The sequence below is a fragment of the Labrus mixtus genome, chromosome 22, assembly GCF_963584025.1.
Source record: "Labrus mixtus chromosome 22, fLabMix1.1, whole genome shotgun sequence".
NCBI lineage: Eukaryota > Metazoa > Chordata > Actinopteri > Labriformes > Labridae > Labrus > Labrus mixtus.
Window position 1 is genome coordinate 20,463,199 of NC_083633.1, and position 25,243 is coordinate 20,488,441.

The window sequence follows — 25,243 nt, forward strand, 5'->3', positions numbered from 1 at the left end:
GTGTGTGTGTGCGTGTGCGTGTGCGTGTGTGTGTGTGTGTGTGTGTGTGTGTGTGTGTGTGTGTGTGTGTGTGTTGAGCAGCTGACAGCAGATGGAGTGACTGTTTCCTGATCTCCACCCTCTGAAAAAACTTTGTCGGGTGAACGACCCCCACAGCGTTAGCCTCTGTCAGGGACAGCATCCATAACCGTTAATAAACACACACAGAAACACACACACACACACACACACACACACACACACACACACACACACACAGAAACACACACAAGCTAACTAGCTGCTAAATCAGAATAAATCTTCCCTGTCATCTGGAGGTCTGCAGATATTTCCTGCCGATGTCTCTTTGTGATCGGAGGGGGAGGACGCGTTTGACAGGCTGCTGTTGCCATGGTGATTTCAGACAGTTAGTACAGGCGCAATTAGGAAAAGCATCAGAAGTTTCAAACTTGGCAGAAAATCATCCGAGCGGTCGGTAGCAGCTGATTGGTCCTCATGCCGCCTGAACACTGTACGATAAATGTTGCATGATCGAGTTGATTCAGCCCGACTTCAAAATCAAGTCAAGAGACTCAAACATCGAGTCAGAGATCACATGATGTATGCCCGGTGTTTAACTCAACCAATCCTAACAAGGCTCCACCTGAACCTTCAGAGTCTCTGAGTCCACAGTCTTTGTAAACATTTTTAAACCCAGGAGCTGAGAACGGGAAACTCCTTCAACAAATTCTGCAAACTGAAAAACAAGTTTCCCAAAGACTTTTCTGAAACAGGAGAGTTCAGAGTTTACTCGAGTGTCCGACTGAAGAACACTTTGAGCTTCTCCTGTTTTTATCTCCAGACGTCTGTCGCCATGTTTAAGCTCACCACATCCGCCGTGAACCTGACCTCTGACCTCCGGACCTGTGGGCTGCTGCCACACACAGTCTCTGACCTCTGACCTCTGATACAGGTTGTGTTTAAAATCACTCTGTAGTGGACTTTATTAGAGCACTCATCAGACAGGAAGTCGTCACTGTCGCATGATTAAAACGTGCTACAACCTGCTAGCTGGGGATCAGTTATTAATGTGAAAACGTTTTTTTAGTGACTCTAAATTGCCCGTAGGTGTCATATGTCTGGTTGTTTGTCTCCATGTGTCAGCCCTGTGATCGACTGGCGACCAGCTCCACGGTGTAACCCCGCCTCTCGACCAATGACAGCTGGGATCTGGCCCCCCTGAGTGCAATATTATCTAAAGATAATGGATGGAAGGTTAGCGAGTGCAAATGATGCTAAACCGACTGAGAAAGCTGGGAGCATAGGAGCTGTACTGACAGTGCCTACATGTCCCATGATGCATTGCAGCTTTGGTCTGGGTCTGCTGCAGGTCTTGAGCCATATACTCCGACTGGAATAAATACATCTGAACATGTCGTCGGACCAAACTCTGTAAAGTTTCTCCAAACACAGAACATCCTCTGACGTCACATGTTGAGGACTTCTTCTCTGTTTGTAGTTTGTAGTTTTTTTAGTTGGTTTGTAGTTTTTTAGCTGGTTTGTAGGTTTTTTTTTAGCTGGTTTGTAGTTTTTTAGCTGGTTTGCAGGTTTTTTTTAGCTGGTTTGTAGTTTTTTTAGCTGGGTTGTAGTTTTTTTTAGCTGGGTTGTAGTTTTTTTAGCTGGGTTGTAGTTTTTTTTAGCTGATTTGTAGTTTTTTTTAACTGGTTTGTAGTTTTTTTTAGCTGTGTTGTAGTCTTTTTTAACTGGGTTGTAGTCTTTTTTTAACTGGTTTGTAGTTTTTTTTAGCTGGTTTGTAGTCTTTTTTTAACTGGTTTGTAGTTTTTTTTAGCTGGTTTGTAGTTTTTTTTAACTGGTTTGTAGTTTTTTTTAGCTGGTTTGTAGTTTTTTTTAACTGGTTTGTAGTTTTTTTTAGCTGGTTTGTAGTTTTTTTTAACTGGTTTGTAGTTTTTTTTAACTGGTTTGTAGTTTTTTTTAGCTGGTTTGTAGTTTTTTTTAACTGGTTTGTAGTTTTTTTTAGCTGGGTTGTAGTCTTTTTTTAACTGGGTTGTAGTCTTTTTTTAACTGGTTTGTGTTTTTTTTTAGCTGGTTTGTAGTTTTTTTTAACTGGTTTGTAGTTTTTTTTAACTGGTTTGTAGTTTTTTCTAGCTGGATTGTAGTTTCTTTTAACTGGTTTGTAGTTTTTTTTAGCTGGTTTGTAGTTTTTTTTAACTGGTTTGTAGTTTTTTTTAACTGGTTTGTAGTTTTTTTTAGCTGGTTTGTAGTCTTTTTTTAACTGGGTTGTAGTCTTTTTTTAACTGGTTTGTGTTTTTTTTTAGCTGGTTTGTAGTTTTTTTTAACTGGTTTGTAGTTTTTTTTAACTGGTTTGTAGTTTTTTCTAGCTGGATTGTAGTTTCTTTTAACTGGTTTGTAGTTTTTTTTAACTGGTTTGTAGTTTTTTTGCAGGTTTGTAGTTTTTTTTAGCTGGATTGTAGTTTTTTTGCAGGTTTGTAGTTTTTTTTAACTGGTTTGTAGTTTTTTAATTGGTTTGTAGTTTTTTTTAGCTGGATTGTAGTTTTTTTTAATTGGTTTGTAGTTTTTTTTTAGCTGGATTGTAGTTTTTTTTAGCTGGAGTGTAGTTTTTTTAACTGGTTTGTAGTTTTTTTAACTGGTTTGTAGTTTTTTTAGCTGGAGTGTAGTTTTTTTAACTGGTTTGTAGTTTTTTTAACTGGTTTGTAGTTTTTTTGCAGGTTTGTGCTGCAAGTTAAGGTGGAGGATGAACACGTTCCTAATCAAATCAAATCATTGATGATAATAAACATCAAATAAAGGTTCAGGTTCAGTCTGTCACCTTACTCAACGTTTATTATTAGAAGAGTAAATAAAACATATAAAGAGAACAACACATAGAGGGTAGAGTACGAGTAGAGGAGTGTCTGTGTGTGTGTGTGTGTGTGTGTGTGTGTGTGTGTGTGTGTGTGTGTGTGTGTGTGTGTGTGTGTGGGCGCGCGCGTGTGTGTGTGTGTGTGTGTGTGTGTGTGTGTGTGTGTGTGTGTGTAGGGGGGGCTGGCTTCAGCTGGACATTCTTGTGAGCTGACTGCTTCAACACATGGAAACCATTACAGAGAAAGAGAGAGAGGGGGGGAACATTCATTCATTGGTTCTGTTTCCTGCTCACACTTTTATGTCTTCTTGTTTCTATTTGTCGTTTGTTGTTGTTTGCCTCTCTCTCTCTCTCTCTCTCTCTCTCTCATGAACAACAAATCTGACTTCAGTTTATCTAAATGTTCCAACAGACTGAGAGCTAAAAACAGTAAAAGTTGGACTACAACAACAATGGTGGACACCTGAGTTGACTGTCATGGCTTCCAGTCTCAGGTCTAATCTCAGGTCTGATCTCCAACCAGGCCCAGAGAGCATCTCCACCCACAAGGCCCAGAGAGCATCTCCACCCACAAGACCCAGAGAGCATCTCCACCCACAAGACCCAGAGAGCATCTCCACCCACAAGACCCAGAGAGCATCTCCACCCACAAGACCCAGAGAGCATCTCCACCCACAAGGCCCAGAGAGCATCTCCACCCACAAGACCCAGAGAACATCTCCACCCACAAGACCCAGAGAGCATCTCCACCCACAAGACCCAGAGAGCATCTCCACCCACAAGACCCAGAGAGCATCTCCACCCACAAGGCCCAGAGAACATCTCCACCCACAAGGCCCAGAGAACATCTCCACTCACAAGACCCAGAGAACATCTCCACCCACAAGGCCCAGAGAGCATCTCCACCCACAAGGCCCAGAGAACATCTCCACTCACAAGACCCAGAGAACATCTCCACCCACAAGACCCAGAGAACATCTCCACTCACAAGGCCCAGAGAACATCTCCACCCACAAGGCCCAGAGAACATCTCCACTCACAAGGCCCAGAGAGCATCTCCACCCACAAGACCCAGAGAGCATCTCCACTCACAAGACCCAGAGAACATCTCCACTCACAAGACCCAGAGAGCATCTCCACTCACAAGACCCAGAGAGCATCTCCACTCACAAGACCCAGAGAGCATCTCCACCCACAAGACCCAGAGAGCATCTCCACTCACAAGGCCCAGAGAGCATCTCCACTCACAAGACCCAGAGAGCATCTCCACCCACAAGACCCAGAGAGCATCTCCACCCACAAGGCCCGCTACCACAACAGCTTTTTCCCTGCTGCCGTGAGACTTCACACCTCACAGACTAAACGGACAGTTGACCACCTCACAGTGCAACACAAGTGTGCAATATTAACCTTAAAAACAAAAAACAGTGCAATGTGAAAAATATGTGTGCAATAACCTCAGGTGCAATAAGAGATAATAAGTACAATAAGAATTCCAATGTACCTGTACTGTCCTGTACCTGTGCAAATGGCAATAAACATCTATTCTATTCGATCTCAGGTGTGATCTCAGGTGTGATCTCAGGTGTGATCTCAGGTGTGATCTCAGGTGTGATCTCAGGTGTGATCTCAGGTCTGATCTCAGGTGTAATCTCAGGTGTAATCTCAGGTCTGATCTCAGGTCTGATCTCAGGTGTGATCTCAGGTGTGATCTTGGTCTCTAACATGTCTGACCTGCCCCCCCCCCCCCCTCTGAGTCTCAGTCTGAGGTTTGAAGTGGATCTCCTCTTCCTGGTTTCTCTCTTCGTCTATTTTCAGCAGCTGTTAGACGACTAAGAGCAGATCAGCTGCTCTGCCATCAATCACCTCAAACACCCCCCCCCCACACACACACACACACACACACACACACACACACACACACAGAGAGCTCAGTGTTAAACATGTGGAAAAGTTTGCGTTTTAGTCCAACGAGTTAATGTGATGAAGATTTCAGTCTCATCTCTCCGTCTGATATTTGAGCTCCCTGTGGTTCGTCATGATCCTTTGCACACACACACACACACACACACACACACACACACACTCCTTCTGTCTTTATAACCTCACACACACTTAACACACACATTCACACATGTTTGTGTCTCTGTAAAGATGTTTCTCTGCTCACACACACAGAGGTTCAGCGTGTGGAGTCAGAGGAGGAGCCACACTGAGGAGGTGAAACCAGATCAGCGCTCAGACGTCGTCTTTATCTGCTCACAGAGAGTCACACACACTTCCTGGTTCCTGAATCTCCTCCAAGATAACAACCAGAAGCAGCTCGTATGTGTGCACAAGCCTGGAAGTGATTCACTTCTACATCACCCAAGAGCCGTTTTCACACGCCCCTGAAATCCTCCTGGAATAAAAAGAGCGAGGCAATATATACTATATCGAATATTTGTCTTTGTATCAACGCTGTGTGTAGCTGAAGAGAATCTCAATGTGAACTAAAGAGAGGAGAAGAACAAACTGGAGAACAGGAAACATGCAGCAGCAGGTTGATTAGAGCACGGAGATGGTAGAGGTGGCGTGCAGACAGTCTATGGTCGTGCAGCGATCACAGGGAATAAAGCTCACCACCCCCTCCCACTGGCCCCTCCCACTGGCTCCAGGTGAATTCTCCTGATTATATCCTGCTGTGTTCTCACATGCAGGACACCTCGACCGCACACTGAAAATGTAGTAAAGGGTGACGGAACGTTTTCAGGAGATTGGTGCAAATGAGAAGAACTTTTCTGTCCAGGCTGAAGGATGTGAATAAAGCCACCCAAGTGTTTTTAATCCTCCTGGCTGATTATAGAGCGCCACAGGAGTGAGTCCTAAAACCAGGAAGTAAGTTAGCATGTTAGCGCCATGGGGTCTAACGTCTAAAAGTCAACGGGGATTTTGAATGTGTTTGTGGTTAGACTCCTGAAATAAGGTCTGTGGTTAACACGAGCTGAAGAGATGTTGGCGTTTTGTTAGACCACATAAACTACGTTAGGTAATACCTCCACTTGTGAAGTTTGAAGTTTTTACTCGTCTTTAAAAAGGCGTTGCTAACAAGTGGCTAAATGAGACTACAGCGGTCGTCGGGGACATTAAACGTCATCACGCCGGACACAGAGGGCGGGAACTCTCTCACTAGTCGGAGATGTCTCCTGTAGGTTTAATCTTTAGGTTAAGGTGAATATTATGTTAGTAAACTATTTATTAAGCTACGTGGATTAGTTTATCGGAGATCGTCTGAAGCTGAACGCTAGTGACGTCACAATCATCCCACCGTGGTGTAGTTAGCTTGTAGCATAACGTTAGCTTTTTACTTCTGACGCTTCAAACATCATAAAAATGGCGTTCATCTGTGAAGATTATCCTGCTGAACAAAACACCTACGCTTCAGAAACGTGTGTTTAACACAGAGATTATTTTCTGCAATGATCGAAAATCCAATGAAAAAATCCCATAGGCGAATTCTCGTTAGACGCCACGGTGATGCTACTTCCTGGTTGACCTACAAAAATACGTCATATGGTTTGTTCTCTATTCCAGGACGGGTTGTAAACAGGTGGAGCTTTGGGGAGAATTCAGGATGTCGTCATTTCTTAGCACCAACACGTTTGATAACCGGTCAAGAGGTTAGTTTAGTTAACGTGTTAGTGGAGCTGTCAGTCAAACAAACATGACCACGCCCACATATTCCTGAGCAGAGGTCTGAGTCAGATACACCTGAGTGAGTGAACAACAGGTGTAAACATTTATCATCGAACTCTCTGAACAAAACAACGACACTTAAATAAAATAAAGTTCTCCTAAAGTGAAGCTGCTCCATCGTCCCTTCTGGGCCTCCGTACATGTGAGCTGGTGTCAGCAGAGACTTTGTCCTCTGACTGGATTTTACTGTTCTGGTTGACTCGGGACGTTTCTGGGCAGAGCTGGTGTGTTTCCTCCAGCCAAGAGTACCAACGCTTTAAAAATAAATATATACATCTACTGTGTTTCATAAGAGAGGAGTGTAGGAGAGGAATAAATCCCCCAAAAAACTACAATCTCTCTCCTGCACACCGTCTACACTGCACCAGTACATTAGCAATGTTTTGGTGCATTTTGGACCGTGGCAGGAGTTCGACTACAGTTTTTGATCCTTGAAAACAAAATTCAGTTTCTGTCTGAGTGTCGATCTGTCTAATCTGTTCCCTTAAAGTCGCCTCTTACGTTCACACAACGTTTAATAAGTTAGGCCGTTTAAGAGATGATATAAAACTCTCTGCTCGTCTGTTTGCTTCACAATAAATCGTCTCTTCATGATTTGATCTAAGCTCTGTTTCTTATCTGTCATGACGATAACAACGTTTCCACCAGCCGGAGGTCTGATCGCCTGAAGACGACCTCTGGTGACCTCATGAATGTTTCTCTCGTGATCACATGATAATAATAACTGTTTCAGCTCCTCGCACACTGATCAGAGATCTGCTCTTTGAAATGTATTAGATGGATGGGGGGGGGGGGGGGGGGGGGGCAGTGAAATGTGGTCTTGCGTAACTTAAGGTCACACTTCCGATTTGTTGTTGTTGTTGAAGACTGAAGGTGTATTCATGGAGGTGTGATGACCTGTTAAATGTGACTTATGAACTTTTATGAACTCTTTAATTTCAGACTCGTCTCTGGTGTCTTGTTAACTCACGACAATAAAAACCTTCATCTTCATCTCTGCAGACTCATCGGTCAGTTCTTCACTTTGACTCAACAGGTAGCTTGTTTGTAAAGTTCGTGTTTTTGCGTAAAAGTGTGCGTAAAATCTCTCCAAACAGCGCGTGTTGCTCAGTGTGTGTGTGTGTGTGTGTGTGTGTGTGTGTGTGTGCGTCACTCACCGATGGAGACCAGTTTGATGTGCTCTCTCTCCAGGAACTCCAGCGCCACAGAAACGTTCTCCAGCTTCATCTGTCTGAAGTTCGGTCTGCAGTGATACTTTCGGTACATCTTCTTCTGGCTCAGCACCTCCAGCAGCCCGATCAGCTTCAGTCCGTCGCTCAGGTCCTTCTGCAGGTCGTTGATCCTCTTGTTCATACACTTGAGGTGCTCGTTGCACCACCGGGTGAACGTGTTCTGCTGGATCTTCTTCCACGGAGCGTCCTCGGCCAGGTCCTTCTCCGTGGCCGGCATCTCCTCCTCCTCGTCCCCGAGATCCGCGCTGCTCTGGAAGAACTGCGGCGGCAGCTGCTGCGGCTCCAAGTACCCGCTGCTGCTCATCATGGTGCCCCCCCCCTCCCTTTTTGTAGCTCAACGCGAGTGGGAGAGAGGAAAAGGCTGAAAAAAAAGAGAAAAAGCGGAGCTGAGGGGCAGTGCCAGGCCGGCGGAGAGTCACACTTCAGTCTGCGCTCCAGTCCCACAGCTGATTCAGGGTTGGTCAGTCCGCTCCGGGAGGGGTCATGAGCTCCCGAGGGGTCAAATCTGGAGTTAAGTCACAGAAGAAGAAAGAAAAAAGTGAAGAAAAATAAGTTTTTGTTCCTCCGGACAGACTGGCTCCTGTGTCCGGGCGGACAGGCGCGGGCGGCGGGGTGGAGGCCTGGAGAGAGTCGGGACTGCGGGCGGAGGAGAAGTGGATCAGAGTTTAAAGAGCTCTGCGTCACTGTGCTGGACTCCCAGGAATGCCCCCACCATGACCATATACACCGACGGCCCGGGCATCCTCTGAGCCCTCAGATATGGAGGACACCGCTGATTGGGTGGAGTGAGAGTAAGGGGGCGGGGTCAGGACCCGGGGCTCCGCAGGCACGGTGACACCTCGGAGTATTTTTAGAGGCTCTAAACCGGGGAGGGGACAACCAGGGGGCCCGTTTGTAAAAAAGCTGCTCATAAAGTGGCGAGGTGAGAAAACATGACGTCATCAATGGGCAGCCAATCGGATCACTGGGCCAGCTTGAAAAAAGGGAATCCCCCAAATAAGATGACAAAAGTTTACTGAAATGTCTTTACTGATTAAAGGCGGTAAGAGTGAAATCTTTCTGTTTCAGGTTTTTTTTTAAACAGTGAAATTATGAAAATCTTTACAGATTTTCTCCAACTTTCAACTGAATCTGTCCAGACAGAAGAAAGGGAAAATCCAGACATCAAGTTCTGTGACTGAATTAGCCGAGGTGAAACCTATAGCTCCCACCTGTCACTCAAACAGGCCACGCCCTCTAATTCTACATCACTTTAACATATTCTCCCCCTCCTCCACCTTTTCAAACAGTCCCCCTGTGGTCTAAATGAAACATCTGTGCTGTGATTTGGTCAAAATATAACATGAATCAAGCACCAGAGGAGGTTTGTGACCCTGTATAAACCAGCTCTCTCAGAACGCTCCGTTTTGGTGTGTGTGTCTCTTTAAATGCAATGAGCCCCGCCCCCTGAGTTTTCCAGGTATACATCACTCATAAAAATGGCAGACCTGCGCAAAAGTTTTGCTCTAGGCTGAAAGATGAGGGACAAAAACAAAGAGGGGAACAACAGTGATGTAAGTAAACAATGCCACATGTATATGATGTCATAGTGATGTCATCAGGCTGTCAGATTATTTCTAACCTGCAGTTATAAACAGAAGTCGAGGAGTTTTAAAGGCTGAATGAATCTTTATATAACCTCGCTCAGACGGTCACTATAAAAAAAACCTTCAGAGAAACAAACTCACTCAGTGTGAAAGTATCTGGATCGTGTACCTCTGCAGGTCAGCTCACGTTTCTGTCATCACGGGAGTAAAACAACAGATCTGAAGAGTAATTATAGAGACAAACTCAAATTAAAGCTGCGACTGACTTCAGACGCTTTAAATAAAACAGACTGTTTATAGGCCTCTGAACTGAGAGGGACACATGGGAAATAAAAATAAAATATTTATTTATAATAATAATAATAATAATGATATAAAGAGGTCAGATTGCTTATTTAAACTCTGACATCAGGCTTCCGCAGTTATTTATTCTGTACTGAGCCTGAAGGTTTAGCACGAAGCCAACCATAAAAAGGGGTAATAAAAAAAACAGAACATACCATGGAGTAACATAATGTGGAAAAGCGTAAAAACAAAACATAAAAATGTGTATTAAAACACATGACACAAAGCAACATCAACAGATACAAAACATTGTGCAACAGAACATAAAACATGTTACATCAGCGTAATGTAACATTACAAAATAAGTAACATGACATAAGAAAAAGTGACTTAAACTGAAAAAAATAATTTAATAATTTTAAAAAAATGTAATACTTTATTGCAGGCTGTTTTACTACATTACAAGTTGTCATATTTCATCACTAATTTTGTTCATCCTGGCATATTTTTATATATAATTTTTTAAACATACAACATGAAATAAAATAAAAATAGATACAAATCCAAAGAAAAGGTACGAAGAGAGAAAAGATAATTAAATTAAGATTTAGAAAGAAAAAATAAATAGAATGGGGCGGCGGGGGGGGGGGGGGGTGTTCCTTCGCTACTCTTAATTTAATATAATTTAATTTACATACCTGTTATTATTCCACTTCATCTGTTTCCTTCATTTACTCCAGTAACACATGGATTCATCTTCTGTTTCTTAGCCTATACGTAATTCTTTCCATTTCTTTCATATCTTCCACTGTTAACTTCCATACATTAATAGACGGGGGTTTATCATCCAGCCAGCTTCATGTAATTTGCTTTAATGCGGCGATGTGTATTATTGTGTACAAATATTTGTCCCCTTCCTTCTCTATTTCTAGGAATAAATAATTAAATTTGATGAAAACATATGTCATATGTAAATAACCAATAGGGACATAAAAGTCAAGGATAGTCTATTTTTTATTAGTTCATTTCATTTACAAAATGTACAGGCTCTTTGATAAAATCATCACATTAAAAATAACAAACATCAAATCAGACGTTAAAAATTCTACAGAAACATCCAAAAGACGTTTACAGAGAACAGAAACAAAAGCAGCCTTCATTTACAACAGAAGCAGAACAAACAGCGGCACGATGACGACATGCAGGTCCACTCTCAATCAGAGTTTGGACGTCTGACTTGATGCAGAGATTGTACAGTACACCTGATACCTGACTGAGACTAACACAGTGTCAGAGCAAATACACAACTCGCAGAAACTCACAGAAAGTTGAAAACGCTACAGAATCAAGCAGAGTAGAAATGTGAGAGGACGTCTGAATAGTCTGACGTTCAGAGAAGACATCCTGATCTCTGTTGTTCTCCTCCAGAGTCAGCGGCGTAACATGGATACAAGTTTCATCTTTAGGTGCACTGTTAGCCTAGCTTAGCACAACAACATGAAACAGGGAAACTGCTAGTGCACGTGTAAAAACAAATCTATTTTCACAAAATGCTGCGAAGAATACCATAAAGCTACTTTTGACATTTTGATTTCTACTCCTCTTTATTTAAAATAAGTTTTTTTCTTCCCATTAATCTGATTTTGTGCTAAGCTAGGTTAAATATGTTTAGCAAATTATGCTACCACCAGTCTACCATAACCAAAACTAGCTAACAGCATTATTAATAAATTAAGTGCAATGTGATTGTTTTCCTGTGTCGATAGAGCTAGCAAAGGCTAGCATGCTTTCAGTCTTTATACTAAACTAAGCTAAGCTAGACATATAATTTCTCTGTAAAAGAAACAAAGATGAAACTTAAATCATTTGGAAGCTTTTGACTCTGGAGGACACAGACGATAAAAAGTTTTTAAAACAGTTTTTTTTTTAAATGTTAGTAGAAAAATAGTAAAGAAGCGTCTGCAGTAACTCATGGAAGAATTGGATCACAGCGCTCATGCTAACACTGACGTATTCACTGAGCTTTGCCTAAATCAACAGCTGACATCAGAATCTACTCGACCAGTTTCATGCTAATGCTACTTCTCTAAATAACTCATGCAACCGTCCGCAGCGAGCTAACGTTTGTCTAGATGTCACAGAGGATGGACTGAAACATGTTCCTATGAAGTAATCAGCGTTGGAAATAACCGAAAGATCTGACCTAAAGTGACCACCATGGTGTCTTCGAATATAAACTGATACTTAAAGCAACATCATGTAACTTTTTCACTTTAAAACAGTCGTTTAAAAGTTGATCTTATAGCGCAAAAACTTTCAACAGGGAGAATGGTGTCTCTTTCCACAGAGCGCCCTGGTCGGCTGTTTTCAGCACTATGTAACTTTAGCAGCAGGCCGACGGCATTTTGTGAGAAGTTTGTACATCTTTACAGCGCTAGTTCACACAGCAGCCTTCAGCTACAAAGCAGCCGGTTAGCCCGTCGCTGTACTGTTTGATACAACGGCTGAGGCTAACAGGAAGTGATGGATGAGGCTAAGAAGAAGCTGGACTAGAGGAAATAGTGCACAGGCTTTAACACGTTGGAGAGCTTCAAGAAACAGTAGGCTGCAAGACTGACGCCGTGCTGGTTAAATCGATACACTGAGTCTATATTAGGAAAGTGCAGTTTCACTTAGAGATCTTCGGTGGGCGCCAAAGCGCACCAAAACCAAATTCCTACATATTGTTGCTTTAACAGAAATTTGAAGCCCTGCTGGTAAACATCATTATAATAATAAATATTCCAATCCACATACTCTATTTCTACTGCTACATTAATGTGCTAATACGTAATTTAACAGCTTCACGACAGACTAATCAGCTAAAGAGCCAAAAAAATGCACCAACCAAGAATGACATTTCAAGAATTATTTGTATAGAATAGAACAAGAATCAAACTAAAACTATTCTTTGTAGAGAACATAACAAAGGCAGTAAGAATAGAAAAGATAGTAGTGCATGTTCAGAGTCTTTACAGAGTGTTGTTGACATGCAGCGTCCAGGAAGTAATATAAGAACAGGCCAAATAACAATTACTCAGTCGGCATTCTCACTTGCAACTAAAGTTAAGTATTGAAATTTTGTACTAACTTTCACATTTTCAGACATTTTTTACAGACTTCAAAACTGCAAGACACCAGAAACATGTAGACCACGTTTGACTTATAAAGGACAAATATCTGTTTGTCCGGATGTTAAATTAAAAGTAATTGCATGTGCAAAAAACGACATAAAGTTCTTAATAACACATGCTATTTACCATTTAATGTCCTGGTTTTAATCACAGTATAGCTATATCTCTTCATTTTAAAATACTACATAAATAATTCTATGATTTTAGTTTACGTCACATTAACGTCACATCATCATCTGCCGTGTAAACAGTCTATCACAGTTCAGTGTTTGCCCACTTCCTGCAGAGCAAACAGGGAGGTTTTATATATTTTTAAATATTAACAGTATCGTATCAACCAGTGCTCATTTTTTAAACTGGAATGTTGTTCAATAAGAAGTTGTTAATATTTGGTTGAATACTCATGCAATAAGACAAACAGTTAAAACAGTTTTTAACGTTCATACCTGATTCTAAACAAGATCACAGTCTTTAGAGTTCGGATTATATTCTCTACGATTGTTTGGTCACCACTTAATGAAAACATGAACCAGGTTTTTAATCAGGATCCATTAAAATCTGAAACAATGTGCAAAATACAAAGAAATAATTTAATCTAACAAAAGCGTTAAACCATGCCGAACACACACAAAAAACGCATTTAATCTGATACGTCTCTGAAAAGGAAGACGTGAGACATCTTTAAGTGATACGTTTAAAATCAACAAAGGCAAGAAGACAGACTGTTTTATCTGCAGGTGGACTTCTGATGTATAAAATGTTTTGTGGGACTATTCTTCAATCAAACTCTAGTCAAAGTCGTTCAGTGGGTCTAAATCAAAGTAAAGGCATCCCACAGGGCTCTATTCTCGATCCTCTTCTATTCCAAATAAAAAAAACTGTCAGATGGTTGTCTCACTGAGTAAAACAACTTCCTGTGTTTTCAAAGTGGTTAAATGGACATCAGGGTATATCATCCTTATCACACACAAATAATTAAGACCCTATATATCATTACTCTTCAACAATTCTGAATAAGAAGAAAATAAATATTCTGTTTTTCTTTAGTTTTTTTTTTCTGTCATCTTCTGATCCTCTACATCTTACATAAAACATAATATGCATACATAAGATTCTAAATTTACAGTTCACCTCAGAGAATAACCCTCTGTCCAGATAAAACAGAAAATTAACATAGGTCTCTGAAACCTCCAGCTGTGCAAAACATCTGTCTAAAATCTAAAATAACTCTGAGCTTAAAACTGGCACAGTGACATCAGTCACAAATAATCTCTCATTAAAGTGATTTAAGTCCAAAAAAATACTTTCTACGTTTAAAAATAGTGCTGTTTAACTTCTGTAGGTGTACCTGCTACTGTTTGGTACCACAAACATACAAATACAGACATTTTAAATGGTTCTGTAAAGGGATAGGAAGGTAAGACGTTTTCACTGTCTCTCATGCTACAAAAGAAACCGATTGAATAATCAGAAGAAATAGTCATTTTTTGGATGAACACGAGAACATGACACTTAAAGCAGGATGAAAGCGGAGGAAATGTCATAAAAACTAATAACAATCAGTTTTTCTGCTACCGTTATCTCCTCTGTACGGGAGAGGATTAGAGCCAGACATGTCAAGCTAACACAACAATGCAGGCCACAAGCGATTGCAGCTCAAGAAAAGGACAATTTTATCCGTTGCTTGTACTTAATGATGCTTAATTATGGTCATTCTAATTCATAACTCCTTCGTGCAAACGCGAGTAGAGGGGGGTTAGAGGTATATCTCTGGAGGAGAGCAGAGGCTTCAGTATGGAGGAGGCGTGGCCAAACAGCAGTTTGTTTTGGTTTCATGCTGGTGCTCAAGGGCGACATCTACTGATTCAAAAAGTCGCACATTCTTCCTTAAAGGAAAAAAGTAGAAATGTTGAGAATAGAATCGACTTTATACTCAACGTTTGGACTTTTTTCTCAAAGTGAATAATGAAAATCTTCCTCTTCTCTTTATTTATTTCTCCTTAGTTGGCTCTAATCCTCGTCCGTACTTCTGTGAGTTAAACTCAGTAAGTGCAAATTATTCTTTAAATCCATTACGGAGAAATAAGGCAAAGAATTCAACATCTGTCAATGAAAAGTCACCCTCAAAGCAGCTTCTCTCGGCTTGATATCTTTACAAACATCTTTTGGTTTTTAGAAGTTTGGTCTCACAAACCAAATGATTTAAAACATGAGTAATAAAATAAAATAAATGAAGTTCTGATTTACAGCTCCAAGGTTTTTTCATGTTTTCTGAATCAGCTGGTGGTGAGTCCCAGCTGCAGCTTCTTCTTCCTCTTGATGTTTTTCTCTTTTTAATATTTGATTAAAGACTTCTACATTATATATATCTTTTTTAAACACTCGTACAGCCGATCCTGCTGAGAATCAACAGATCACTCCAAACTAAACCAAACAGAGCAAACGCTTCCTCTGGACTCTGGGATCATGAAGGTGGATGTTGAAACCTCAGAGCGGATGAACACATCAGCTGTCACACCGAAGCTACAATAAAAACCTGCAGGAGGACTTCAAGTCTTTCTGGACGACTTCATCTTCACATCATCTCATTGCTCTCCCGCCATCACTCACTGACGTCCTGCAGGGGGGAAAACGTCAACGTCCTGGCCGTGTCGTCCCCGGTAACAGAGCGATGCTAAAGCAGACATCATGTATGAGGGCAGGACGCTGGACGGGTGAATGCAATCCCTCAATCCCACACACCTCCCCCGTGAGGTCACTCTTCCTGTGTTGTCCTCAGGCCCGGGTGAAGCTGGGGACCACCAGAACTACAATCGCTGCCACGGCAACCGCTGCCACCGCCATGTTCCAGCCTTCAGAGTCGGTCTGCTGAAAGGACAGGAAGTGATGTCAGAGGAGTCACGTTTTGAAATAAAGACGTCACAAAAACGAGGTAAACAACAAATGTTTTCATCACACAACAAAATACTCTTTTCTTGTGAAGGACTCTGAAAAGCTGTCTGGGGCCCGGCTACATGGCGGGCGCGGCTGCATGGCGGGGCCCATGGAGGTTAGCAAAAACACGTTGGTAAAAAACCTCAATTCAGCATCTGCCTTGAACGGTTTGTTTCAGCTACTGTCTCTTTAAGGCCCCCCCTCCCCATGTACCCACTTTCTTTCGCATTCACTAAGAGGGGGTCTGTCTGCAGGCTGCAGGAGAGGGGGCGGAGCTTGTTTCTGTCTGAATCACACAGAACCGTGGAGCGAGCGAGCGCGCTCATGTCTGAGTGAGAGAGATTTTAGTGATGAGGTCATGCCCGCAGAAACTCAGTAAGAGGATCCCTCCTGACACTCCCTGAGCTTCAGTGATGACTGACAGCCTCCACACACACACAACCAAGGCTTCCGTCCCCATCACTCCTCACTCCACCACTACAGGAACCCTCAAGGACCAAAAAGCCCAAACTAAATGTGTTAAACATGCCTCTGTTTAGCTGAAATAAAAAAAATATTAAAACAAAGACGACTAGAACAACCTGGGAAACTTCAGTTTTTAACCCCAGCCTCAGACTCTCTCAGAGCGTCTGATAGAGAAACAAGGGCGTGGCCATACCTGGTCCCCTCTAGGACGCCAGCTCCTCCCACCAGCACCAAATCAAGGCCACTATTACAATCATTCCTATGAAGGGGATGGAGAGAACGGGGGGCTCAGACGGACGAGTGCAGTTCTGGGGAAAAGACAAAAGGAAGGAGTGTAGGGGGAGATGGAGAGAGGGGTGTGTTGAGAGAAATAAAACCCTAAAATAAATCAGAATAATAATAAAGTCGGAGCGTGCCGGGGAGAGGCGAGCAGATAGCAGGCATTAAAGAAAAGATAGAGAGAAGGCAGGCAGGCAGGTTGAGCATCAATAAGCATCAAATCGACTCACAATTTGATCCAGTTTATTGTTTGAACTTTGTGGGACGATGACGATGAAGAAACAGAAAGAGCAGGCAGGGAGAGAAGGACATCAGAGATACTCAAAGACAAGACGGAGAGTTTGTTTTAAATGTCCACATCTTGTCTTTTTTTAAAATATCTCGACCCACACTCAAAGTACTGCTTTTACCATCCACATGAAGACATTAGCAGCACTGCATTGTGGGTAAATTAGTCAGAAAGGTAACTACAACTATGGAGTGGAGGGTTGTCACCAGAATTTTGAACCTTTGATTAAATTCTAGTGAAAATCAAACAATGTTGCTACCCTGTTTGTCTGCAGTCATACATTGCATAAAAACATTAGCAATAATGGGATTCATGCATCAGGCTTTGGCAATGTTGTTAATGTTAGGATTTATTGTGGACATTGGCAACATTGGGATTCACGATTTGGACATTGGCAAAGATGCGTTGGAAATTGGGAACATTGGGATTGATGCGTTGGACATTGGGAACGTTGGGATTGATTGCGTTGGAAATTGGCAACATTGGGATTGATGCGTTGGACATTGGGAACGTTGTGATTGATTGCATTGGAAATTGGCAACGTTGGGATTGATGCGTTGGAAATTGTGAACGTTGGGATTGATGCGTTGGACATTGGGAACATTGGGATTGATTGCGTTGGACATTGGCAACGTTGGGATTGATGCGTTGGACATTGGCAACGTTGGGATTGATGCGTTGGACATTGGCAACGTTGGGATTGTTGCGTTGAACATTGGCAATGTTGGGATTGATGCGTTGGACATTGGGAACGTTGGGATTGATGCGTTGGATATTGGGGACATTGGCAACGTTGGGATTGATGCGTTGGACATTTGGAATGTTGGGATTGATGCGTTGGACATTGGCAACGTTGGGATTGATGCGTTGGACATTGGCAACGTTGGGATTGATGCGTTGGACATTGGAAACGTTGGGATTGATGCGTTGGAAATTGGCAATGTTGGGATTGATGCGTTTGACATTGGGAATGATGGGATTGATGCGTTAGGCATTGGGAACGATGGAATTGATGCATTAGACATTGGCAACGTTGGGATTGGGTCTTTGGGATTGATGCGTTGGACATTGGAAACGTTGGGATTGGTTCGTTGGACATTGGCAACGTTGGGATTGGTTCGTTTAACATTGGTTCGTTAGGCATTGCAACGTTGGGATCAGTTTGTTGGATATTGGGAACCTTGGGATTGATGCATTGGACATTGGTTCGTTGGGCATTGCAACGTTGGGATCGGTTCGTTGGACATTGGCAACATTGGGATTGATGCGTTGGACATTGGCAACGTTGGGATTGATGCGTTGAACATTGGTTCGTTGGACATTGGCAATGTTGGGATTGGTTCGTTGAACATTGGTTCTTTGGACATTGGCAACGTTGGGATTGGTTCGTTTGACATTGGTTCTTTGGACATTGGCAACGTTGGGATTGGTTCGTTTGACATTGGTTCTTTGGACATTGGCAACGTTGGGAACGTTAATTGGACATTGGGAATGTTGGGATTGATGCGTTGGACATTGGGAACGTTGGGAACGTTAATTGGACATTGGCAACGTTGGGATTGATGCGTTGAACATTGGTTCGTTGGACATTGGCAACGTTGGGATTGGTTCGTTGAACATTGGTTCTTTGGACATTGGCAACGTTGGGAACGTTAATTGGACATTGGGAATGTTGGGATTGATGCGTTGGACATTGGGAACGTTGGGAACGTTAATTGGACATTGGCAACGTTGGGATTGATGCGTTGGACATTGGAAACGTTGGGATTGATGCGTTGGACATTGGCAACGTTGGAATTGATGCGTTGGGTATTGGAAACGTTGGGATTGATACGTTGGACATTGGAAACGTTGGGATTGATGCGTTGGGTATTGGGAACGATGGAATTGATGCGTTGGACATTGGCAACGTTGGGATTGGTTTGTTGGACATTGGCAACATTTATGAACACAAGGTCTTTGTTGTGCTGTGTTTCAATCAAATTGCATTCCATGAAATGTTTTTGCAGTTGACCTTCAGGGCCACCGTACCACACACTTCCCTGTTTTCTCATCATATAAATTGAATCACTCTTTACATTTCACCCTTCCCAATGGAGAGACAGAGGACGTGGTAAGTTGAGCAGACGTAGAAGAGACAGATGACTGCTTTGACAAAAATAAACAAAAAAAACATAACTGCCCAGCAGCGACAAACACAACACATCGCTCTACAACCAGCAACATGGAGGAGCTGCAGAAAGAGCAAACCGGAACTCAAAATGACGATGAACATCCAGAGAGTTTCCAAGAAGCTGCCATCAGCCCACATGCACACGGTACAGACGGACGGCCTTCAGGGACAAACCCTGGAGAGATCCTTCTGTAAACTCCTCTGGACTTACCTTTAACTTTGCTTTCCAGAAATACCAAATCTCACTTGCATTTCTTGTCTCCTAAAGTTTTGAGTCTAAGCTGAGTTGCACGTGCAGCCATCACTACCTGGTACTCAGAGTGATAATATGCCAACTTGAACTAGAAAGTTTGAGCCAGTAAAGCAGTTTATCCAGCACAAGAAAAGGTTGTTTCAGATGTCAGTTACATAATGACCTCGAGTGCTTTAGCCTCTCACCTGGGACTTCTTGCCCTTGAGTTTCTGAAGCTCCGCCTTGCAGCGCTGCAGCTCCTGCTCGAGCGCCGTCCGCTCCCGCTGGCTGTTGTTGTAGAGCTGCTGCAGCTCCACCAGCTCGCCTTTCAGACCGTCACACTGACACAAAGACACAACGGAGGAAGCAAATAAAAGTGTGTGCAGACCAAAAGCAGAGGGATGTTTCCCCTGGTGTTAGCGTTTTATTCTGGAATCGTTTTTTTTTTTTATTCAACCTCAAAATATCTGCCTTCTAGAAATGTCAGCAAACACCAGAGGTACAGACCAGCCAAGGAAACAGGTAACTACAGTCTAGAAGTGTTACCTCTCTCTGAACTTTCTGAGCCGTCTCCTCAGCCTCCCTCAGCTGCTCTTTCAGGACGTTCAGCTCCGAGCCACAGACCTCCTCCTGGACCTCCTCCTGATCCTCTGGACCGGATTGGGACAAGCTGATGTAAGAGTCCGCCTTCACCTGGTCCTCCTGCTCAGGCTTACTGTCGCCCTCACCTCTGACTGCCAGGTACACGTCATCACATCTGGACACGGTCAGAGAAGAGAGGCGGGTCATACTGACCGACATACACACAGGTGAGTCATTAACGTCAGCAGATTGATTGACAGCTGTTTGCACCACTCACGTGTCTCGCTGCTTCAGTTGCTCCACTTTGCTGCTCAGCTCTTTGTTTTTGTTGCTCAGAGATTGTTGTTCACCTTTCAGAGAGAGAAACTCCTCCTTCACCTGACTCACATCACCTGAACACACAAACACACACACACGTTATTAACAGAGAGGAGTAGTGGTGATAAGTGTGTGTGTGTGTGTGTGTGTGTGTGTGTGTGTGTGTGTGTGTGTGTGTGTACGTGCTCACCCTGTGTCTGTGCGTCCTGGCTCTTCATGTTGATCTCGGCCCTCAGCGAGGCGATCTCCAGCTCGTACTCCTGTGTGCTGCCGTGGAGACGCTGAAGTTCCGCCCTCAGCTTGCACAGCTCCTCCTGCATGGAGGCGATGTCGTTCTCGCGTTCCGCCGCCGCCTCCTCCGCCGCCTGCTGCAGCAGCACCACCTCCTCCTGGGCCGCACGCAGCTCCTCCAGAGCCTCCTCCAGCTCGCTCTCCTTCTCCTCCTCCAGACTGTCCATCTCCTCCTGCAGCGCCCTCTGCTGGGCTGGAGGAGGAGCAGTTGAAAAGTTACAAAAAAATTAAATTTTCTTACTACTTTCTGTCTCAATTTCACAGTTTGGAATCAGAACAGCACATCTATCCATCGGTGTGTTTTTTGCAAAGTTGCTAAAATAGATGTTGGCTGAAAGATGTGTGTGTGTGTGTGTGTGTGTGTGTGTGTGTACCCTGCAGTCTCTGGATCTGTCTGGTGAAACTCTCGGCCTGATGAGCGCTCGCCAAACGCTCGTCCTCTAACAGACCTGAGACCAGAGGAGGACAGAGGAGACGATGTGATCTTTATTTATATATTAAAAGTATATTTAAACACTCAGAAGTGATTCTGTGATTGTGAACTCTAAAAGATCATTGTGGTAAACGTTCTGACCCTGCAGCTCCAGGAAGCTCTCCTCGTGTTTTTGGGAAACCTCCCTGGTCTCCTCCAGCTCCAGCAGCAGCTGTAACATCTGAGCTCTGAGCTCCTCCAGCTCCTCCTCCTCCTCCTCTCCTCCTGGCCCTTCCTCCTCCTTCTCCTCCTTCACCTCCTTCTCCTCTCCGTCTCCCACCGTCTCCTCCTTGTCCTCCAGGGACTCCCTCTCTTTGGCCGTCAGAGTGTCTCCTAACTTGGTGGGTTTGTCCTCCTTCAGCTCACACAGCTCGTCTGCAGACAGAGAGGACGGCGTCAGATCTCGGGATAACAACGCTGGTTTCCCCCTCGACAATTTGTCCAATTGTTTTCTCGAGAAATTAACTCGCTATCATCGGGAAACCAGCGTTGTTAACCCGAGAAAACAAGATCAATAACTCGATCAATCAATCAAGTTTTATTTTTACAGCGTCAACTCATAACAAGTGTTATCTCGAGACACTAAAAGCAGGTAAAAGACCTTACTCTTTGTCTGTTAACATTACAAAAGAGCAGGTAAAAAGACCTGTAGACCTGAAGATTGTTATATTACAAAGACCCGGCCGATCCATCATGAGCACTTTAGCAAAGCAGCAAAAGTTACAGTGGTAAGAAAAAAAAAAAGAAAAAGTCCAGATCCAGAGCCCGAGATGTTTACTTGTTAACACAGGTAAAAGGAGTAAAATAAAATGTATAGAGCGCCTATAGCCTAGCGGTTATGTCACGCCCTCCATGTACAGAGGCTGTAAACCTCATTGCAGCGGCCATGGGTTCAAATCCGACCTCCGATCCCCCGCTCTCTCCTCCCAACATGTCCTGTCTCTCTTCAGCTGTCTTCTCTAATAAAATCAAAAAGGCACAAAAATAACTTTAAATAAAATCTATGGATGCTTGTCCACTTTGGGCTTCCGTATTTAAGGTACTGAACCAAACTCCATTCATAAAACAAGCGTTTCTGCTTCTATGTTGTATTTTTCTTATTAAATAACGTAATGATGTCATGATGTGTTTTCTAAAAGCTTTGTTCAGACAGGAAAGTTTCGGCTCCCGTTTCAAACCCTTAAGTCAGCTTCCTGCACAGACCCTTTCAAATTAAAAGCCTACAGAACAGTCACTGTGCATGCACTCAACAAAAATCATGAAATATTTACGAGCCTCTGTTAGAAGCATTACTGTAGATAAAAAAGACGGACTGACCGGAGGAGTCGAGGACCTCCTCTATGAGGGGGGGCAGGCGGAGTCCGTCCATGTTTCAGCTGATAGAGCAGAGAGGCCGCGCTGCTGCTGCAGAGAGATGGAGGATCAGAGCTACACACAGAGGGGTGAGGTGCGGGTGAGGACGAGGCAGACGCGGCCCTGTGAGGGTCCTCACGCTCCGGGAAGGCCGAGTCGCTGCAGCCCCTTCATCCTGCTGGAGCTCAGAGATGACTGAGGATGAGAGGAAGACGGATGGATGGAGGAGGAGGAGGAAGAGAGGGGGGAGGAGGAGGAAGATGTCAGAGAGAGAGAACTGCGACACACCACAGCTCCACCGATACTGCATCACACAGGCCGATACTGACACAGACTCAAGCTGACTGCTCTGGATTACATTATTACTGAGATTTATTATTATTTCATTTTTAGGGTCTTATCTTTTCTGTCAGCTGGGAAAATCTTTTAAATGTTTCTGTTAGTCTGTGAAAACCCCAAGATGCTCAAAATCTCTCCTGGACAGCTAAACATTCATCTACGATTAAATTCAGATCATCTGTTCAAATCATTCTGTGACATGAAGACTACAATACCCATGATCCTCAGCTGCTGGCTTTGTCTTCATTGGACGGCTAACAGAGGCGGACTGTTTGGAGTAGAGTCATCCAAATTTTACGATATTTAAATTCTTTACGATTTTAAACAATAAAATCTTGAATATTTTAATGATCAGTCGTATAAAAAGTGCAGAAAATTTAACAAACTAAATGAATTTGATAACTCAGGGAGCTCCTGGAATGTAAAATATTTATTCAACTAACATGTTATCTTTTTTCTTTTCTAGATCTTATCTGGTTATAAATTAAACACCAACGCCGACAGAAACAAACATCAGAGAGAGAGAGGACACATTGGTGACCTGCTGCGGGGGAAGGTCAGACGAGGCGATTATTTGCATGCTGCAGAAACTGCCTTTTCATCAGCAGGCGGGGAGGCTGCTCAGACAGAAGTGATTGTACCCGACCTAAAAAGCCTCTGCATGTTTCTAATAAGCTCCACGAGCAGAAACGTGCTCAAACTAGGATCAATATTGGAGATGCTTTTGAAAAATGGAGAGAGGTTAGAACACAGAAAGGTTTACAGACCCATGCAGAGCTGGATAAACACTGAAGCTTCAGAGTCCACCACATGGTGACCTGTGTGAGCATGGACTCTAGAGAGGAGGGGGGGGGGGAGACAGCTCTCTATGATGTTTAGCATCTGGACTGCAGTACCCATTTTAACCACTAGGTGTCAGAGTTACGTACTGCTCCTTTAAGACGTTCATATTGATCCCAAAACAGCTTTATGTACACGTCTGAATATGCAGAATATCCAGAAACTAAATGACTGTAGTATTTCAGAAAATGCTTTAAATTATAGTAGAGTATAGATTTAAAGAAGAACAGATATAACCTCCATGAGCGTTCAGAGTAAATGTGGTCATGAAGCGTGATCATCAGCTGATGTCGGTCTCTGCAGCTCCGACTTCTCTCCCTCTGAATGACCTTCCTTTGTTTTTGTCCTTTCACAATAAATCATTTAAAGATTCTCTGTGCGTTTCTTTCGTCTCTCTGCAGCAGACATCCAACACACACACACACACACACACAAACGACACATCACGCTGCACACACACACACAATAATAAATACCTGGTGAAGAGATGCAGATGGTGCAGCTCGGTCTGCTGCAGCTCTGTTTCCTCTTTACGGCTCCACGCAGTGCTCCCTCCTCCTCCTCCTCCTCCTCCTGTTGTCCTATATTTCCTCCTCAGCATCAGCTCGGTGTGATGCAGAGTGACGTCACTACATGCTACACACACACACACACACACAGGCACACACACACACACACACACAGGCACAGGCCTTGGCAGGAATACACAATCAGGCTGCATGACGTGATTTAGTAACCATGTGAAGACTCAAGGACAGGTGTGTTCATCCTGCAGTGAGGAGGACGAAGCTGCGTCAAATATCTCAAATTTTTTTCATTAAATATTTATCTAACCTCATGAATATTTGTTTGGTGTTGAATTATAATTGTAAATAACAATAACAAACTTGAATTCATTAATAGTTTGATTTGTATTCCCTGGTTACGGTTGCAACCTTCCCTGGTGTTACGTCTAATTGAGTGGCACTGTTGCTGTTGCCATGGTAACAAACAGGGGGGGGGGGGATATCGTGTATCATGTTCATAATAATAAAATGTTAACGCTCCTCCACACTGACACACTGGAGGGGTCTCGCTGGTTAGAAAAAGGAGACGCAGATGAACTTCCAGCAGCTTTCTGAGCAGTTGCTAGGCAACACAAGTCCGGGGTCCAGGGCCCGGATGACATGAAAGGATGACGAGGAAGAGCAAACAAACAAACTACAGGAGCAGAGTCTGACGTCAACTGTGAGACGACTGCTAATTAAAGAGAATTTACCGTATTTGAAATGTGTGACCGACAGGAGTCTAAAGGCATGAAGGTGTCATTCCTCCTGACGGCCACAAGGGGGCAGAAAGTAATGACTTAAACTGTTTTGATAATTAATAAAAACAATTATTTTTAAACGTCACAGACAACCGATGGTCACGAATTAAGAAACTCCAGAGCAACAATTTGTGTTTTTTTTATTTTTAATTTGTGTCTTATTTTAAAGCTGCAGACTGAAGAGAAAAACATCTCATGAGGGGAAATGAGAGATTTGTAATTATTGTTCTGTTATTTCTGACCCAGTTTTAATGATGTGTGTCACTAGGGGAGTTATCTCTGCTTACAAACACAAACAGCTGCTAAATGATTCAAAAGCTTCATGAAATGCAAGTAATGATTTGTGCAATTTTTAACAAGTTTGATGGAAAACTGAAATCTCTAAAAAGTTTATCTGACGGTGTTATAGCTGAGTTGTGTTGTGTGTCGCTGTGCAGAGCTGCAGAGAGAGTTACATAAGAGCTTCAAACGAGTCTGCAGAGACTCTGAGAAACTCTTC

At 43.1% G+C, this 25,243-nt stretch overlaps 2 protein-coding genes across 4 annotated transcripts in view; both read right to left on the bottom strand.

Moving 5' to 3' along the window:
* LOC132956073 (filamin-C-like) overlaps window positions 1-8,470 on the bottom strand; it is a 43,745-nt gene extending 35,275 nt beyond the window's left edge. Inside the window, 1 exon segment of the mRNA XM_061029228.1 lies at window positions 7,753-8,470. Within this exon segment, the coding sequence (XP_060885211.1) occupies window positions 7,753-8,134 (382 nt within the window). The 5' untranslated portion in view covers window positions 8,135-8,470.
* A 5,112-nt stretch (window positions 8,471-13,582) lies between these two features.
* Window positions 13,583-24,047, bottom strand: LOC132956599 (coiled-coil domain-containing protein 136-like). Of its 3 annotated transcripts, XM_061030138.1 has the most exons (10): window positions 23,915-24,047; window positions 22,224-22,454; window positions 21,009-21,281; window positions 20,809-20,883; window positions 20,334-20,627; window positions 20,103-20,217; window positions 19,790-20,000; window positions 19,450-19,584; window positions 16,464-16,578; window positions 13,583-15,739 (listed from the first exon to the last, which is right to left on the bottom strand). In XM_061030138.1, the coding sequence occupies exons 2-9, from the start codon at window positions 22,273-22,275 to the stop codon at window positions 16,474-16,476; spliced, it is 1,260 nt and encodes a 419-aa protein (XP_060886121.1). In that variant the 5' UTR covers window positions 22,276-22,454; window positions 23,915-24,047; the 3' UTR covers window positions 13,583-15,739; window positions 16,464-16,473. The 3 variants fall into 3 exon arrangements, with proteins under 3 accessions (XP_060886121.1, XP_060886123.1, XP_060886122.1); XM_061030140.1 differs by lacking the exon at window positions 16,464-16,578 and having other exon boundaries at window positions 13,583-15,736; XM_061030139.1 differs by lacking the exon at window positions 16,464-16,578.
* Window positions 24,048-25,243: the final 1,196 nt, after the last annotated feature.

Bases quoted from the DNA above. Each gene is read 5' to 3' on its own strand.
- LOC132956599 (XM_061030138.1), bottom strand. From the start codon at position 22,275: ATGGACGGACTCCGCCTGCCCCCCCTCATAGAGGAGGTCCTCGACTCC. The intron at 20,884-21,008 runs GTCAGAACGTTT...CTCTGGTCTCAG, and splicing joins GAGCTTCCTGGAGCTGCAGG to GTCTGTTAGAGGACGAGCGT. The intron at 20,218-20,333 runs GTGAGCACGTAC...TTGTGTGTTCAG, and splicing joins CCAGGACGCACAGACACAGG to GTGATGTGAGTCAGGTGAAG.